The 18,715-nt window shown below is 36.5% G+C and overlaps 1 protein-coding gene and 1 pseudogene across 1 annotated transcript in view; one reads left to right on the top strand and one right to left on the bottom strand.

The window, feature by feature from the left end:
• LOC137745348 (ubiquitin C-terminal hydrolase 13-like) overlaps positions 1–8,323 on the top strand; it is a 12,946-nt gene extending 4,623 nt beyond the window's left edge. The window contains exons 3-30 of the mRNA XM_068485292.1: positions 319–584; positions 681–899; positions 978–1,086; positions 1,181–1,296; positions 1,616–1,714; positions 2,186–2,295; positions 2,417–2,491; positions 2,840–2,917; positions 3,019–3,166; positions 3,246–3,323; positions 3,430–3,549; positions 3,681–3,803; positions 4,271–4,348; positions 4,464–4,552; positions 4,635–4,743; positions 4,849–4,917; positions 5,038–5,145; positions 5,326–5,381; positions 5,515–5,692; positions 5,790–5,891; positions 5,976–6,047; positions 6,444–6,509; positions 6,716–6,781; positions 6,994–7,065; positions 7,120–7,128; positions 7,188–7,304; positions 7,425–7,499; positions 8,021–8,323. Coding sequence (XP_068341393.1) covers positions 319–584; positions 681–899; positions 978–1,086; positions 1,181–1,296; positions 1,616–1,714; positions 2,186–2,295; positions 2,417–2,491; positions 2,840–2,917; positions 3,019–3,166; positions 3,246–3,323; positions 3,430–3,549; positions 3,681–3,803; positions 4,271–4,348; positions 4,464–4,552; positions 4,635–4,743; positions 4,849–4,917; positions 5,038–5,145; positions 5,326–5,381; positions 5,515–5,692; positions 5,790–5,891; positions 5,976–6,047; positions 6,444–6,509; positions 6,716–6,781; positions 6,994–7,065; positions 7,120–7,128; positions 7,188–7,304; positions 7,425–7,499; positions 8,021–8,323 — 3,110 coding nt within the window. The remainder of the gene's footprint in view (positions 1–318; positions 585–680; positions 900–977; positions 1,087–1,180; positions 1,297–1,615; positions 1,715–2,185; positions 2,296–2,416; positions 2,492–2,839; positions 2,918–3,018; positions 3,167–3,245; positions 3,324–3,429; positions 3,550–3,680; positions 3,804–4,270; positions 4,349–4,463; positions 4,553–4,634; positions 4,744–4,848; positions 4,918–5,037; positions 5,146–5,325; positions 5,382–5,514; positions 5,693–5,789; positions 5,892–5,975; positions 6,048–6,443; positions 6,510–6,715; positions 6,782–6,993; positions 7,066–7,119; positions 7,129–7,187; positions 7,305–7,424; positions 7,500–8,020) is intronic.
• The window catches only part of LOC137744538 (ubiquitin C-terminal hydrolase 13-like), a 128,463-nt pseudogene that overhangs the window by 54,792 nt on the left and 54,956 nt on the right, over positions 1–18,715 (bottom strand).

Raw genomic sequence — 18,715 nt, 5'->3', positions numbered from 1 at the left:
ATGGAAGAACTTGGAAACTCTGTGCAATAAAAAATAATGGGCAGATTGAATTCTGGGTAATGAAAAGGCTGAATATACTAAATCAAGGGTTTCAATTTATTAAGTGATGAGCTTGAAGTGGGACTTGCGACGTTGTTAAAAGTAGAGTTGGGAAGTACAAATATTCTAGGACTTCTAGGCCAGAACCAAATGTAGTGGGGCTGGCAATGGATTCTATTTTGTTGGTGTGGCTCATGCTGCAGAACAATAATTTGAATCAATGCGTTTAACCAAAAACTAACAATCTTTAATCATTTTGATTGTTGTATGATGTCGGAGACACACGACACCAGTTCAATGCAAGAGAAAGTGACTGGGGATTCACTTCATTCATGCCTCTTGGTGATCTTTATGACCCGAGTAGGGGATATCTGGTGAATGATACAGTTGTGGTTGAAGCGAAAGTTACTGCCTGTAAGGTTCTTAATTATCAGTCATATGACTCGAAAAAGGAAACTGGTTATGTTGGGCTTGAGAATCAGCGGCAAAGTGGTTATATGAATTCTCTACTCCAGACGTTTTACCATATACCATACTTTAGAAAGGTAGTTTACGTGATCTCCCGTTGTCATTGTAAGCCAAACATGAATTGCCTTGTGAATTTTTTATGAAAAGATCTTAATTTTGGAGTTACTTACCAGGCTGTGCATCATATGCCAACAACTGAGAATGACATGCCTTCAGGAAGCATCCCTTTGGCACTACAACGTTTATTCTACAAGCTTCAATACAGTGACAGCATTGTTGCAACTAAAGAATTGACCAAGTCTTTTGGGTGGGATACACATTATTTGTTTATGAAACATGACGTACATGAATTTAATAAATTTCTTAGTCAAAAGCTTGAAGATAAAATGAAGGTATGGGAATGTTTCATTTTGACCATTAGTTTAATTTTCATTTCATCTACAATTTTTATAATTGTTATGTTGGTTCAGGGAACTGTTGTGGAGGGTACAATACAGCAGTTATTTGAAGGACATTACATGAACTACACTGACTGCATCAATGTGCACTACAAATCTGAAGGAAAAGAGTCATTTTATGGTAACGTTACTTGGCACAAACTTCATTTATTATGAGTTGGAAGTATTTCATGAATGTCAGTGCATGCTACTGGTTTCTTCTTATTGCTTTGCAGACCTCCAGCTTGATGTAAAAGGCTGTCGGGATGTTTATGATTCTTTCGATAAGTATGTGACAGTTGAACATCTTGAGGGTGACAATAAATACCGTGCCGAACAATATGGTTTGCAGGTTATATTACTGAATTTCTATTGTTGACTGCATTTATACAGTAACTCTAATCTGAGTTTGCTCTTAGTTGCTTCCTTCCACAAACCACTTTATGGAAATAGTGGTTTTACATTATTTCCTAAGCCAGTGAGATTTTTAATGTATGGTTCTTAAAACATTTGTGGGGTTGTGCATGATATGTTTTACTTTCTGATTGAATGATGTCCGTAGTTTTTCCTTCCATTAAACCGCTTGCTGAAGCCACTATTCTTACACATTTTCCTTGATAGTGAATTTTTTAAATATTATTCTCAAGGATTATGTTGTCTGCTTATTCCAGGTTGCTAAGAAGGGTGTCCTGTTTATTGACTTCCCTCCTGTTCTTCAACTTCAGCTAAAGCGATTTGAGTATGATTTTGTGCGGGACACTGTGGTTAAGGTCTGTAACGGAACTAATCTACATACTTCAGCTTCATCTATGCTTTATGACATGAAGCATTGAAACTGTGATTCTTTGTTGAAGATGTAGAATGCATCTTAGTCGCAAAGATACGTTTCTTCAAATTATTTATTGATCCAAGTGAAGCACTTGAGCTCACTTTATGGTTTCATCCAACTCTTAGTTTAATTTTTGTTACACTATTGCATTCTGAAAGATGGATATAACCCTATTTGAATGGGTTTTTTTCTTTTTCAAAATGTCTGCAGCATGAACTTTTTTTTCGTCATACTAGTTAAATTGAACTTTCTTTATCTAGTTCATTTTCTTTATTTGAAATTATATAAACTAATTAAATTCGTTTTTATTTCTTGGGCTGCAATTGTTTGTTCTGGTGTGATAATGATATTTCATAGATGGAAAGCAAATAGACTATCATGGTAAGAATATTGTATTATTTGTTTTTGGCAGGTAAATGATCGCTATGAATTTCCTCTTCAACTTGACCTTGATAGGGAGAATGGAATGTATCTATCACCTGAATCAGATAGGAGTGTCCGCAACCTCTACACTCTTCATAGGTAACCATAATAATCGTAGTTGATTGGGTTGGATGATTAAAAAAGCGCGCTAACTTTAATGATAGTTTTAAAAAATTCCTGACGAAATGCTACTTACAATGATACTTAATTACTGTTGCAGTGTCTTGGTTCATATTGGTGGGGCGCATGATGGGCGTTACTGTGCTTTCATAAGGCCAACCCTCTTTGACCAGTGGTATGGATCTTCTGGAATCAAAGCTCTGTGCTCTTTTACTTTGCTTCTTACTTTTTTGTTTGTCGTTCTGGTTCAAATGAGTCAGTTTTGTTGTGAATCTTGTGATTTATATTTCTCACATTGCTTTTCGCATAGATTTTGGCACCACAATTCGGTTTACCTGACTGCCTAATTTACAACTGTAAAGAAAGTACATGTTTAATTAGTTATATGCATTTTTTATTTATTACTTTGGTGTTAGTATTTATTTATTTGGATTTTTATGCACGATTATGAGTGTTATTGTGCATGTATTTCATCTATGTCGATAACTTGTCCGTTGATGCAATTTGTCCTCTCATGTTTTAGGTACAAGTTTGACAATGAACGTGTGACAAAAGAGGATGTGAAAAGGGCTTTAGAAGAGCAGTATGGTGGTGAGAAAGAGGTAGTTTATTGTTGTGGCTGTTTCCCAACTGCTCCGGTCATCCTTAATTTTAAAGTTACTTAATTGTAAACTGACTTATTGTTGTCTTCTAATCCCAACGGTTGCCACAGACCAATTCTCGCTTTAATCGTACTTCTTTCAGCCTTACAAAATACTCAAATGCATACATGCTTGTTTATATACGGGACAGTGATAAGGAGAAAATAATGTGTAACATGGACGAGAAAGACATAGCTGAACATCTAAGGGTAATGGTACATCAAGCATAATTTCAGCATTTCATTGTCCAACTAAGAGGCTGAACCAACTTTCGTTGATTCATTTCAGATAAGGTCGAAGAAGGGACAAGAAAAGAAAGAGGTCGAAAGATGTAATGCACAAGCACACCTCTACACTACTATTAAGGTAAAGCTTTCCAGTATCCGGTTTTCACCATTGCTTGTTCGGATGAGCTAGTACAGGCATTTGGTGTATATCAAAATATTATTGCGAAATTTATGGATATGTTTAGGTTTCTCGAGATAAGGACCTGGCAGAACAAATTGGAAGCGATGTATATTTTGGCCTTGTCGACCATAACAAAGTTCATAGGTTCCGTATTCTGAATCTAACACCCTTTAATCTTTTCAAGGTACACAAGTTCATTTATGTCTTATCTTTTCTTCTTTTTTGGCTTATGGAAGATTGGTGACTTTGAGTGCAAAGAATTCTGAATTCAATTTTATTAATTATGAGAATTCCTAATTCGGAAATGGTTAACAGAAGGAGGTTGCAAATGAGTTTGGCATACCAGTGCAGTTTCAGCGTTTCTGGATTTGGTCCATGAGAAAAAACCATACATATCGCCCCAAACGACCATTGACAAGTTGTGAAGAATCACAAGCAGTATGACTTCACACTTCCTACCTTTGAAAGGATTTTCAAGCATAAACTTGGAGACACTGCTCCTTGCACATGTGCTGTATCTCTGGGTTTATAGCTGGTTCTTTGCGTAATCCATATTTCTGATTGTGTCCAAACATACTTTGTTGCATCTGACACTGAAGTTTTAAGTTCATGATTTTATGATGGGTGATTAGAAATGTCAATTTCTTTTGTGAAATTGAATTTGAAAACTGCTTAATGCATAGATTTGTTGGAATTTGGATAATCATTAGGTTCTTAGTACTGGTTGAGGCATTTTAAATGAAGTTATTAACTTATTGTAGTATATAAAAAAGTCTGTTGGTCAGTGATAAACATTTGATCTCAGATTTTGAAATGATTGATAGTGTTTTTAGCTGCACATGATGCCCAGAAGAGCTTGGTCTGGTGCCTTGTGCAATCTAATGATGGCCACTTGCATTTTCCAGGTTGGACGATTGAGAGATGGATCAAATACAATACACAATGGAGAGCTAAAGTTGTTTTTGGAAGTAGAGTTTGGGCCGGTAATCCAGTGTTACTCTATTCTTGTTATGACCTATGGTGTGAGGGTTATTGCAGTTCCAATTGCTGGTTGAAAGATATCTTTTCTTACATTTATTTCTCTCATTAATGCTCCAGGATCTGTGTCTTATTGCTCCGCCTACCAAAACCAAGAAAGATATCCTTGTTTTCTTTAAGCTTTATGAACCTGAGAAACGAGAACTACGGTAGGCCAGCTTTTTCTGCTTAGCTGAACATTTTTTGCTTTTGACTTATGTTTGCTTATTTAAGTTTCTTTTCTGTTTCCAGTTTTGTTGGTCGGCTTTTCGTGAAGAGTTGTAGCAGGCCAGAAGAGATTTTAGCAAAATTGAATCAGCTTGCTGGTTTTTCCGCTGACGAAGAAATTGAACTCTATCCGGTGTGTTTCACATTATTTGTCGCATCAATTGTGTTAATAATTTGATGCTTGCTTTGCTATAGCATCTTAACCAAATTCTATAATAAGTTTTTGCGCTACATTTAGGAATTAAGGTCTGAGCCTTATATCATGTGGGAGCAGCTTGACAAGAAGATCCCATTTCGATTCAGTCAGGTAGGTATCACTATATTGCATGCTTGGTATATTCTTAATTTGTGTCTGCTATGGAAATTAACGTTTTGATGCTTTTATAGGTATATTTCTGGTTAACCGTCTATTGCTTTCCTTTTCCAGATTCAAGATGGGGATATTATATGCTTTCAGAAATCTACTCCTCATGGAAGTGAAGTATGTAAACATCCTAACATTCCTTCATTTTTCAGATACCTACACTATCGTCAGGTACTGGCTGCGGAAACTTTTACTTTATTTGTAGTTTAAATTAGATGCTGTTATACGATAAGTAGACTTAAACGGTGGATTGCTTTTGCACCTCCTTTTACTTTGCTTTTAGTGTTTTTTTATAGCTGTATTTTGTTGAATTTTATACCTACCCATGTTGAATGATTTGAGGCTTTACAGATTGTTCGTTTCCGTTTGCTGGAGAAACCGAATGAGGATGATTTCAGTTTAGAATTGTAAGTACTTCCTGAACCCTTGTCCCCCATGGTTTAATTTTATTCCCGGTCAATAATTGTCCCTCACAGTTGGACTTGGACTGTCCATCATTGTTTTATTTCAGTGCTTTAACTTTTTTCTCTTGTTTTTTAGGTCAAAGCTTCACACTTATGATGATGTTGTGGAGAATTTGGCTCGCCAAATTGGTTTGGAAAATCCCACCAAAATCAGACTCACTGCACCTAACTGCTTATCTCAACAACCTAGGCCCCAACCTATCAAATATCAGGGAGCAGAGCATTTAACAGAAATGTTAACTCATTACAATCAAGTGAGTGGCATCGTATTGAGCTTCCTCTGTTGTTTTACTCTCTCTCTCTCTCTCATAAGCATCATGTGGCGTGGCTACTAATTATGCTTTTCTATAGAGCTCTGATATTTTGTACTATGAAGTCTTGGGCATTCCCCTGCCAGAGTTGGAAGGCCTGAAAACTCTAAAAATTGCCTTTCATCATGCTACAAAAGACGAGGTCCGTGAAATATATCGCAACATCTTCTTATGGACGGTGATTGCATCATTGTGCACATCCTAATCTTGTATAATTTATGTATAGGTGGTGATTCACACTATTAGCTTTCCCAAACGGAAAACTGTTGGGTATTTGATTAATGTACTTAAAACGAAGGTAAGGTTTCCCTGTTCTATGCATTCCATATGTTTTAATTTACTAGCCATCACTTCTCATCTAAATATTTCTGGCAATCGTATAGTGTCCTATGTGTGTTTTTTATTTTTCTTTTCTCTTTTTTTGTATGCAAAAGCTAGTGATGCTATTATACATTAATTTATCAATGATGCGAAGCTTATAAAAGTTATGCGGCCTTTAATTAAAACTACTCCCTTCCCTCCCTCCTATTGGTTTTTGTACTTTCTATCCTTTAAAAGTTGCTTATACTGGATTTCACTCAACTTGCAGTGATATTCATAACTTTGACAAAATTGGTAGATGCTCAATAAAAATTTATCACCACCACAATTGCCTATAATGGAATTTTCTCACTGTACGGTGTACCTGAAACAGGTAGAGCTGTCTCATCCAAATGTAGAACTCCGAGTGCTTGGCATTTTATATCACAAGATCTACAAGGTAATACTACTTGTATGCCTTCTTTATCAGCATTTGAGGTATTTTTTCTGGTCATAAGTGATTGTAGGTTGCCCCATTTGTTAAGCTGATAATTTATCGTATATATTTGCATGTTTTCATTATGGATCTTATTGCATCAGAAATTTTCTTCCTTCTATTTAATTTATGTGATTTAATCACTCATGATTCGTCGTGCTCTATTGCAGATCTTTCTGCACTCTGAAAAAATTAGGAATATTCATAAACAGTACCGGACTTTGCGTGTAGAGGAGGCAAGTTCCTTTTGCCCCCTTTTCCTTATTTAGTTTTATTTTGAGAAGTTTCTATTTTTATTTTTCAGTTCAAAATATGTAGACTACGACTGCATAGGACTGAATTGGATCCCTACGACAGCATCCCTACGACTGCATAGGACTGAATTGGATTGATATTTTGTACCAATGTTCTTTGTCTCAGCTGAATGTTATTTTTTTCTTGTTATCAGATTCCAGAAGAAGAGAAAAACTTGGGTCAACGTGATCGCTTGATTCATGTTTACCACTTCACAAAAGTCACTGTACTGAAAGACATGGTAGAAGCAAACTATTTCATTGCTGTTTTAGACTTTCAGTCAAAGAAGGTTTTACCCAGATACTTTGTGATTTTTAGAATCGATCTTATTGTTTGAACATTTTACAGCATGTACAAACTTTTGGGGAACCTTTTGTCTTGGTCATCCATGAAGGTGAATGTCTAGCTGAAGTTAAAACACGGATACAAAAGAAATTGCGGGTTCCCGATGAGGAGTTCTCAAAGGTACTAGAGCCATACCTTATTTTCATTGGAAGGGGATCACTGGAGGAAAAGAGTGTTCTGTCGCTATTATTATTGGTTCTTTATTTTGCTTCCTCATCTATTTCCGCTTTTGTTGTGCAGTGGAACTTTGCATTTTTGTCACGTGGTCATCCAGAGTACTTGCAGGATTCCGACATTGTTTTCAGCCGATTTCAGGTGTGTCTATGATCTATTGCTATTGATGTCTGATGTCCCCTTTCTTTCAAATTTTATGTGATTAGTACATAATAATGAAAATGTATCCACTATTAATGCATACATTCACTCAATCGATGCATCTAGTTGATCAACTAGCATTTACATATTTCATTTTAATAAACTGTCGCTTTACCCTCTGAACAAGAACACTAGCTGAACTTGGGCGCCACCCCACCCCCCCCCCCCCCCCCCCCCCAACAACTATTTTTTTGGTAAACTTTTGAAAATTAGCCAATTCAGCCCCTGAAGTTAGAGCCATCTACTTTGCAGCCTTGAATTCAGATCATCATATTTTCGGCTACAAATTCAGAGAGTTTTCGCATCTTTGTTTTCTCTTCTCCTTGAGTTTCTAGGTCCTTCTAGATAGGATATATCTACGTTCCTTAGTTTCATCTCTTTATAGCTTCCGGTGCGATATTATGTCTTTTGTAGGTGATTTTTTTTTTTAGATTCTAACATTTGAATTTTGTTTTCCTCAGAGAAGCAAATCGTTGCCTCCATGGGAGCAGTACCTCGGGTTGGAGCACTCTGATAAAGCTCCTAAGAGGGCTTATGCAGTAACTGAAGCAAGTGCTGCTGTACCCAGCAAAAGGAGAAAAAAGGGTCGTAAGGGGGGACAAATGCCCTATCCCGTTCCAATCTCTACCGATGTCATTCCAGCGATCACGGGGACTTCTCAGCCCCAAGAACCTGCCGGGAATGCAGGCAAGGTAGGTGAGATTCCGGCCATAAATCTCTCTTTACCAACCTCTGAGCCAGGCAAAGCCAAAGAAAGGAAATGAAGTGTCGGGAAAAACTATTATTCTGATTGATTGAATAATGATTACATCATATGAGACATTTGTTAAGTCTATTTAGATTATGACGAGTCTTTCAGGAAGTTGTAACTTTTATGCTTTGCTTATCTTTATTTCCTTTAAATTGGGATGTAATACAAGCATTTGGGCAGACTTGATTGAATTGAAAATATATTTGCTTTGTGCAATTGAAGTGAGTGTTTCCTCCTTCTAAAATTAAGCGTTTGGCTTGGTCGTGTGAGTTAATCCACCGACGTGAGTAATTTTGTTGCCCCTAGTTGGGTAATTCCTAGGTTATCTACTAGTAACAATTACTAGTAACAATCTCTAACTGTAAAGTAACTTTACTAGTAACAATTACAAGTACAAACTATTATAATAATCTCAGATTCTTAATGACTAGACTTAATTTGTTGTGCTGGACTTGATGATTTAGCTTCTAGGGTCTGTCTCTTCACACCCCTTCAAGCTGAACTTGAAAGAATCAAGAGAACCAAGTGGAAGTTTGGACTGGAGAAACATAAATCGAGATTTGGACAGAGCTTTAGTCTGAATATCGGCTAACTGATTGTGATGACTGCACACATATTTGACTAGTACGAGCTGAGCAAGAACAATTCTCGAATATAATGATGATTAATTTCCACACGTTTACTCCTTGCATGAAAAACAGGGTTTGAAGCTGGTGATATGGCAGAAATATTGTCACAACAAAAGGTAGGAACTCTTGGTAAAGAAAAGCCAATATCATGAAATGCTTTGAATATCCATATAATCCGTGCTGTTGTATGAGCCAAAATCTATACTCAGCATGATCTAGCAACAGTGGATTGCTTTTTAACACTTCAACTAACAATATTCGGCACAAAAAAACACAATAACCATAGTGGAATGTCTGTCAAAAGGGCAGCCTGCCCAGTCTGCATCAGAGTAAGCAGATCGATGGAGAGAACCCTTCTAAACCAAATACCTTGAGAAATAGTACCTTTAAAAAACGAGGAATCCTTTTGACAGCTTAGAGCATCTCCAAAGGAGATGTCAAAAACATATACAAAAAGATACATACACATATATACATATAGAAATCTAGAGAGGGGAGAGAGAGAGAGAGAGAGAGAGAGAGAGTAGCTTTGCAAGTGATGACTTGACCTTGAGTAGCCATGGATTAGAGTGAAACCACAAAGCGAAACGGGGAGAGAGAGAGAGAGAGAGAGAGAGAGAGAGAGAGAGAGAGAGAGAGAGAGGATCAGAATATGTGAACCTGAGTGTTTGTGGGGAGTGTACAAAACGAGCTCTAATGAACTACTGATCCCTCGAGTGTTTGTGGGAAGTATGAAAAGATGGATTTGCAAGAGCAGTCCCTTCGATTCGAATTCAGAAAAGAGCAAAAAAAGATCAGGAGAAGTCCACAAAGAAGGGGCTGCGTTAATATGAATTTCTTTTTATCAATTATTTAAATGTAATATAAAATAAATAATAAAAATTCTGATAAAAAATAGTGTAATAAAATAATAGTTTAATTTGATAGATCGGGTGGAGAACAAAATTTTAAAAGATGTCAAAGTGCCATGCAAGCTGTCAAATTCAATTTTTATGTTTAAAATTTGACATTTGCTTTGAAGATAGTCTTAGAAATGAGATAGGTCATGTCTTTTCCAAGTCAAGTATTTCTCCAACAATAGATCAATACTAGAATAAGTTTCTGCGTGTTGATGTGGGTTTTAAAAAAGTATAAAACGTGTAAAAAGTACCATGCATATGTACAACCAAATTAGGTGTGCAACGGTGAGGTTTACATTCCGAGTAATGTTAGAGAGATTAAATTTGTAGATAAAATTTTGTAAACTAAATGACATGGAAGTTGATGATTGGATTATTACTTAAGCGTTGATAAACATACTTATTTCTATTAGTAACACATCATTTAGTTTGCAAATTTAGTTTACAAATTTAGTCTCCCTAACATTACTCTTACATTCTTTTTTACAACTATATTTACACATAAACACTAAATAGCACTACTAAACTTTCCTTGATCGGCACTTCTAAACTTTCCTTGATCGTCACTTCAGAACTTCCTTTTATTTTGCATGATATGCTATTGCAAACTAAACCAAAAAAAATCAAGCAATAAACAAAAACACAACGGTTTCAGATTTTCTCCAATATAGGAGTCCCTCTCTAACAACAGAAGCTTTATTGATTACCAACAAATACAAGAGAATTCACAAACACAAAGTGTTCTCAAGTATACAAACTTATGCCTCTCACAACTCTCACACACAAAACTCTATTCCTCATACATCTATTTATACTAATAGATGTCATAGGTTTACACAAAGTATCTATTTATACGAATAGATGTCATAGGTTTACACAAAGTCCCTAGAATATAGGAAACCAAATCCTATACTGAAACCAAATCCCAAAACAAATAGGAAATACAAATCCAAATATCTTGCGTCCAAGATATCCTAATCCTTTTTAGTTTATACATGTTGATTTAATGTCAAATCCAACATATGCATGCTTCTCTGTTACGATCGGCATCCCGAAGACTTTTTCAGTCAACCTGAGTGAAAAATAAACAGAATTTCAAATTCAAACGGTGAGCATTTTTTCAAACCCGAAATTGAATCATCACAAAACGAATTTAGTGCAACCATTATCAAACATGCTGCTGTACATTTCATGACCTACTACTTTTTTCGTTGAGTTCTGAATGCTCTGTACGCCACTGACTAGGATTGAGCCACTGATTAGGATTGAGTTCTTTCCTCTGGCATTCCTGCTAAACTTCTTGGTATCGCCTCTTCTCTGCACTTTCCAAACCAAAAACAATCACAAATAACTTGATTACAAAAAAAAAAAAAGAAAACAAAAAAGGCCCAAACGGTGCCGCACAGCGGTTAGGGTTCTACCTACGGTTGATATTTATCGTTGTCCAGCCTTTTCTTGAACTGGAAGCTCGTTTTCTCACGCTCTAGCTGACGGGCGAGTGTGGTACTGGTAGCTGCCGGGAACAGAATCACGTGGCAAAGAAACATTGGAACCCCGAGTCATTTATCAAAAATAAGCAGGAGCATTTTTTGTTCATCACTATAAACAATCGTATATGATCATTATGCACCTAACTGATTTACACGTGCCATTTACTTAACCTTGGTTCTTTTTTTTTTTTTCAAAATTAAAATAGTAACATTTAATGTGAAAGTTAAAGAGTTAGGTGATGAGATATGTATCAATTAATTAGGCATATAGTGTTGGAAATCAAATCATAGAGAAATCCCCATGATTGTTGTAATCATCCTCTTCTACAGGCCAACACCTTATTAGCTCGTAAATTAGAGTAGAAGAATTCTCTTTCCTAGTTTGGCTAAATGTAATCCGTATATATTTGTATATCCTTGTACAGTTGTAATCAATAAAAGAAATTCAATCATTCCAAATCATCATATTATACTAAATTAAGATGGTATCGGAGCTAGGGTTTCCCTAGCTCCTGATTACCTGTTGGTCTACCTATTGCAGGCTCTTCCCTCTTCAACTTTTCATGGCTTCCATAGTCTTTTCATTCTTGTTTTCCAGATTTCAACATGGCTGGAAACGATAGCACCAATTCAGCTTCAGACGTTTCAAGCCCATACTATATTCAACATTTTGATAACCCAAACAATTCCTTAGTTTCCCAATCACCGAATGGGGAAAATTATGCTACTTGGATCATCGATGGAACGTTGAAAGCACCATCTCTAGACAAGAAACCCGCCGAGTATGCTTTATGGGATTGCTGCAACAAGATGATATTATCCTGGTTTGTCCAATCCGTCACGCCTGACCTTGCTCCATCTGTGATTTTTGCTGAGACCACTCAAAAGGTATGGGAAAATTTTCGCGATAGGTTCTCACGTAGAAACGCTCCCCGAATCTACCACATTTAGAAGGGAATAGCCTCTCACTCTCAAGGTTCGATGTTTGTGGCTACTTACTTCACAAAACTACAAAATTTATGGGATAAACTAGCTTCATATAGAACTCCACCCACGTGCCAGTGCAAGGAAACATCTGCTTTTGAAAAATATCATGCACAGGACCTAACCATGCAATTTTTGTTGGGATTAAATGATTCCTATAGCGCTGTTCGAGGGCAAATCCTACTGATGGATCCGCTGCCAACTGCGTGCATGGCTTATTTCGTTAGTCAGTCAAGAAGAAGCCCAGCGTGAAATTGGTTCCACCAACACCGAGAACTTCTCAATTGCTGCCGTGGTACGAAAATTTAGCAACACTTCTAATTCGAATAATCATTCAAATTCGAATTTAGGACGAAGCATAGATAACCTACACTGTAATTACTGCAACAAAGATCGTCATACAATTGAAAATTGCCATAAACTACATGGATATCCTCCAGGACATCCACAACATCGTGACAATAGTGGCACCAACAGGTCAGGTAGCAGCAGTGCCATCACTGGTGGACCCAGCCACAACAGTGGGTGGAAAGGCCCAACATCCTCTTTTGCTAATTAGGACTTGGCTTCAGGGCGGATGATTGGTTGGGGTAAACCATGCGGAGGTTTATACTTCATGTCGTTGGTCAACCATAACTCAGTCCCTTGCTATGCCACCATCTCCACCCACACCTGGCACCATCGCGCGTCTTGGCCACCCATCTTCAGCCCGTTTGCGTTTGCTTTCTTCTTTTATTCCTATTTTATCTAGAACTTTGGGTAATAATAATTGTGTTGTTTGCCCCATGGCAAAACAAACAAGGAACCCTTTTGTGAATAGTTCTATTTCTTCTAATGCACCGTTTAAGTTAAGGAGTTTTAACGAAAAGTCCACGGTACTGTTCACTTTAACGAAAAACCATATTTTTACATGAAAAAGTCAATCCTGGTACTATTCACTTTACCCTTTATTTTGTCATTATCATTAAAACTCAAAATTTTCAAGCTCTTTTCATTAGTTTTTATTTTAAGTTAATTCACTATGACATATGGGGTCCACATAAACACCGCACACATTTGGGGGCTCGTTATTTCTTAACTATTGTGGATGATTATACACGGTGCACATGGGTTTTTTTAATGGTTTGTAAATCTGAGTCTCCCTCATTAATTCAATATTTCTTTCAATTCATTCGCACACAATTTAGTACCACCATCAAAACAATCCGCTCTGATAATGGCTCTGAATTTTTATCTTTAAAACATTTTTTTCCTTACCAATGGAGTCGAATTTCAACATAATTGTGTCTATACTCCTCAACAAAATGGTGTTATTGAAAAAAAGCATCGTCACATCCTTAATGTAGCCTGTGCATTACGTTTGCAATCCAATTTGCCCATCTCTTTTTGGGGGGGGGGGGGGGGGGGGGGGGGTGGTTTGTATTCTTACTGCTGTTTACCTCATAAACCGAATACCCACTTCTCTATTATCCAACAAAACACCTTTCGAGCGACTTTACCTTCATCCGCCCTTCTACGATCATTTGAGGGTTTTTGGATGTCTTTGTTACGCCACTATTGTTCACCCCTTACATAAGTTTGATTCTCGCGCTCACTGTTGTGTTTTTGTTGGGTATCCTGCCGGGTAAAAGGGTTATAAATTATTCAATTTGGACACTCAAAATTGTTTTGTTAGTAGAGACGTTTGTTTTCACGAAGAAGACTTCCCTTTGAAACATATAACTCCCACTTCTGACCATGTTCTTCCATTACCTCAATCAGATATCCCTCAACCCATTATTCCTTTTGTCCCATCCAATCTCATCCCCACCACGCTTGATCTTTCCCTTACATCTCTATCTCCTCCAGTTGATGCTACCCCACCCACTCCTTATGCACCCATACTCGCTCCCATGGACGAGTCATCCACTGACCCTCCACCCTTTCCACCTATTTTGCCTCCTTCATAAGCATCTCCACCACTTGATGCTTCTCGTCGCTCTAATCGTACCGTTCACCCACCTTCATGGCACAAAGGCTATCACATGTATCTCGTGACGACGCAACCCGACCTTTCATTAACCTCAGCGTCACCTCCTTTTGAAGGTACTCGTTATCCGCTATCTAAGTTTCTTTCTTATTCTCGTTTTTCTCCTTCCCACCATGCATTTTTAGCTAACATTACATGTGTCATTGAACCCACTTCTTTTCTCAAGCTATTGTTGAACCCCATTGGAGAAATGCCATGAAAGCTGAACTTGATGCCCTAAAGCAAAATAATACCTGGACACTTGTTCCTTTACCACATGGTCATAAGCCCATTGGTTACAAATGGGTCTATAAAATCAAGTATAATTCTGATGGGTCCATCGAGCATTACAAAGCTCGTCTTGTTGCTAAGGGCTATACTCATATTGAAGGTGTTGATTATTTGGAAACTTTTTCTCCTACAGCCAAACTTACCACTGTCCGTTGTCTACTTGCCATTGCTGTATCTCGGAATTGGTTCCTTCATCAATTGGATGCCCAAAATGCTTTTCTACATGGGGACCTTGACGAAGCAGTCTATATGGAGATTCCACCTGGTATTCGCCGACAGGGGGAGAATTTGGTATGTCAGCTCAAAAAGTCCTTATATGGATTCAAACAGGCTACCCGAAATTGGTTTGGAAAATTTTTGCATGCTATTCAAGGAGTGGGTTTCCAACAATTCAAGGCAGATTAATCCCTTTTTACATAGATACACGGAAAATCTTTTACTACCGTTCTTATTTATGTTGATGACATAATTGTGGCAGGAAATGATGAAAATGCAATCAAAAATCTCAAAGACTCCCTCCTTCAACAATTTCGTATCAAAGATTTGGGAAACTTAAAATATTTTCTGGGCATTGAAGTATCACGATCAAGAAAGGGTATCTTCTTATCCCAACGAAAATATGCTTTGGATATTTGAAAAGATTCAGGTTTATTGGGAGCTCGACCAAGTACTTTTCCAATGGAGGAACATTTGAAGTTGAACCCTGATGATGGCGTTCTTCTCCATGATCCTACAAAATATAGAAGATTGGTAGGGAGATTAATTTACTTAACAGACACAAGGCCTGACATTGTTTATTCAATCAGAATTTTGAGCCAGTTCATGCAAAATCCACGGAATCCACATTGAGAAGTTTCTTTACAAGTATTAAGATTTATAAAAGGGGCTCCAGGTCAAGGGTTATTCTTTCCTTCCTCTAATAATCTCACACTACGAGCCTTTTGTGATTCTGATTAGGCAGGTTGTACCACCACGAGACGTTCCATTTTCGGATATCGCATATTTTTGGGAAATTCCCTTATATCTTGGAAATAAAAAAAAGTAAACAAATGTGGCACGCTCATCAGCAGAAGCAGAATACTGTTCTATGGCATTGACATGTTTGGAATTAACTTGGATACGACATATTCTTGAAGATTTGAAAGTCCCAAAAAATCAACCGGCATCTCTCTTTTGCGATAATCAGGTAGCTCTCTACATTGCAGCAAATCCAGGTTTTCATGAACGCACAAAACACATTGAAATTGATTGTCATATTGTGCGAGAAACATTGCAAGCCGGCTTGATTTCACCATCCTATGTTCATTCGCGTGCACAAGTAGCAGACATATTTACGAAACCATTGGGAAAGGAATAGTTTCATGCTTTAAGTGGCAAGTTGGGACTTCGTGATATTCACTCTCCAACTTGATCCAACTTAAGGGGAAGTGTTGGAAATCAAATCATAAAGAAATCCCCATGATTGTTGTAATCACCTTCTTCTACGGGTCAACATCTTATTAGCTCCTAAATTAGAGTAGAAGAATTCTCGTTCCTAGTTTGGCTAAATGTAATCAGTATATATTTGTATATCCTTGTACAATTGTAATCAATAAAAGAAATTCAATCATTCCAAATCATCATATTATACTAAATTAAGATATAGTGAGCATTACACCATAATTGTGATGATGAGCAAAAATGATTCCAAAATAAATTCAACATTTTTTTAGCATTCTCCCAAAAGATCAAATCAATACCAATCAAATCCTCTTATAATTAAACAGTCATCAAAACAGTAAATTTCATGGCTCGGGCTATAAATGCTTTGCTTTATTGATTAATAAATCATAAAGCATTGACCTGTTGTAAGATTAGGGATGGAAATGGTTTAGTTTGGGAACAGAAATGCTATATTCATCCCTATAACCACAGAAGTTAACCATATTCCTAACTGAAAATCAACCATAGGAGATTATCCCATAGCTACCAGGTAACGGATTCTCCATCGGTTAACGGTTATATCCATTTTCGTCAAGCAAAAAATATATTTGTTCAGTTGCTGCATTATAATTTAGTAAATATTAATTTCATCACTAAATATTTGATATATAAAATGATTCAATAAACGGATCTTGTGGAGTACAAAAACTAAAGCGTTGAATTTAAAATATTGATGATGTTGGCTAATCTTTAACATCTTTCATAAGCACCATTGAATTCTGATTGATTTGATTCAAAATTTTTGAACTTTCCCACAAAATGCAAACTCACATAATGCAACTTTTGTAATTTTAAGGTAATGGGTTCAGTGAATGACAGGATTTTTACCACCTGCAAAAGTAGGGATAAAAATACTTAAAAACACTTGTACGAGAACAAGGTTTGTGTAGTATGAATGCTCATGCAAGGTCGTTCCCACATGGACTGAATGAATAATTTTTATTTAAACTAATCTTTAATTAACTATTTAAAACAAAATTTGGAAAAAAGGTGATTTTGGAATTTAAAATAATAAAAACGAATTTCAATTAAAACAATTAAAAGGATTTGGCAAAAATAAAATAACTAAAAGAAAACTGTTTTGAAAATAAAGTTGTAAACTAGAGTTCCGCTGGCACCTTAACAATTTTACATAGTTCTTCTAATTACTTATGACTTATACATGCATATTTTGAAGGTTAGGTTTTCCTAAAGTATGCTCTACTTGGACCCTTAATCTAGACCATATATCAAACATCCAATCTGCCTATGATATTCAGAGCAAATCTAAACATGCAAGACTGATTCAGCTTTATGAAACCCTATTCATCCTAAATGAAATTACAATTAACCACAAGAATCCTTCGTCAATTTCAGGGATTGACCTCCGATTAAAATTGCATCAAATTATTTTTCTAAATATTTTAATGGTGATCATGTATTAAGACAATTAGATAGTTTCAAGCTCGGTGATTAATAATTCAAAACCTATATGCATAAATTCATAAGTAAATTGAAAGGAAACTACATATTTTTGCTAAGACTTGTGGCATCACCCTATCAAAAGAAATTAGTTACGCACAATCATAAAGAAAAATATTATTTAAAACATGAATAGAAAACACCTTGCAAACAAACTTGAATCATCAAAAGCTCTCTAAGCCGAGTTCTCCAAAATAATGCCTCCTCAACCCTAATGGCTAATTAGCCTTATTTATACTACTATAAAACAAAATCCTTCCGGAAAAATGTCTTCTAGGAACTAGGAAACAAAATAGAATAAGATAACTAGGAAATACATTCCTATTCTTTGGGAAATCTGGCTCGTTCATTGTATTTTTCTAAATATCCACTAAAGTAAATATTTTAAATGATGATCAGGCTCGTTCATTGTATTTTTCTAGGGTCGAGGAGTTTAAAATCCGAGTGTAGTCAATTAAGATTTTAAAAGACTTCAAAATCAGAATGTAGTCAAGTTAGGATTTAGCAGAATTTTAAAGAATACATTCAAATCCAAGGGTAGGCAATTATGTTTAAAAAAAAAAAAAAAATCCATCCAATTTTAGGTGTAGTGAGAATATCAAAGATTTACTAGCTAGGATTTTAAGGAATGGGGGATTTTGATGGATTTGAGGGTCGGTAATATAAATACCAAATGCTATCAACAATCCAACCTTCCCCCCTCTAATTTCTTGTCATGCCATAATCCAACCCTAATCCACCCTCACTCACGTCTCCTCTCCCACTCTCCACCGAATCTCTCATTTCCCATTTTCTCTATTCGATGATTTCGGATTGTGTTTCGTGTGGTTGTGTTGATACTGCACGGAGAATTTTCCAACAAATGCGAATCACTTTTTGTGTGGGTGTGTTGATAATGCATTGGGGCTTTTTAGGTTTGGGGAGTTGCTAATGCTAATCACACTAATAGCATACACTACGTGATGATTAATCTACCCAACACCACTAGAATCCCATCTCATCATCCCATTGCTTAAAGTAATCTTTCATTTCATTTTTCTTCTGGGTAATTTCCAATTTCCAGTTGCCCATTGGCATTTGCTGCTACTCAAATCGTGCTACTGGACATTCAAATTAATGAATGTCCAAATGATGTATTTTGGTGAGTATCAGATCTTGAAT

The sequence above is a fragment of the Pyrus communis genome, chromosome 9 (assembly GCF_963583255.1).
Source record: "Pyrus communis chromosome 9, drPyrComm1.1, whole genome shotgun sequence".
NCBI classification, from domain to species: Eukaryota; Viridiplantae; Streptophyta; class Magnoliopsida; order Rosales; family Rosaceae; genus Pyrus; species Pyrus communis.
This window is presented reverse-complemented; position numbering and strand designations above follow the sequence as displayed.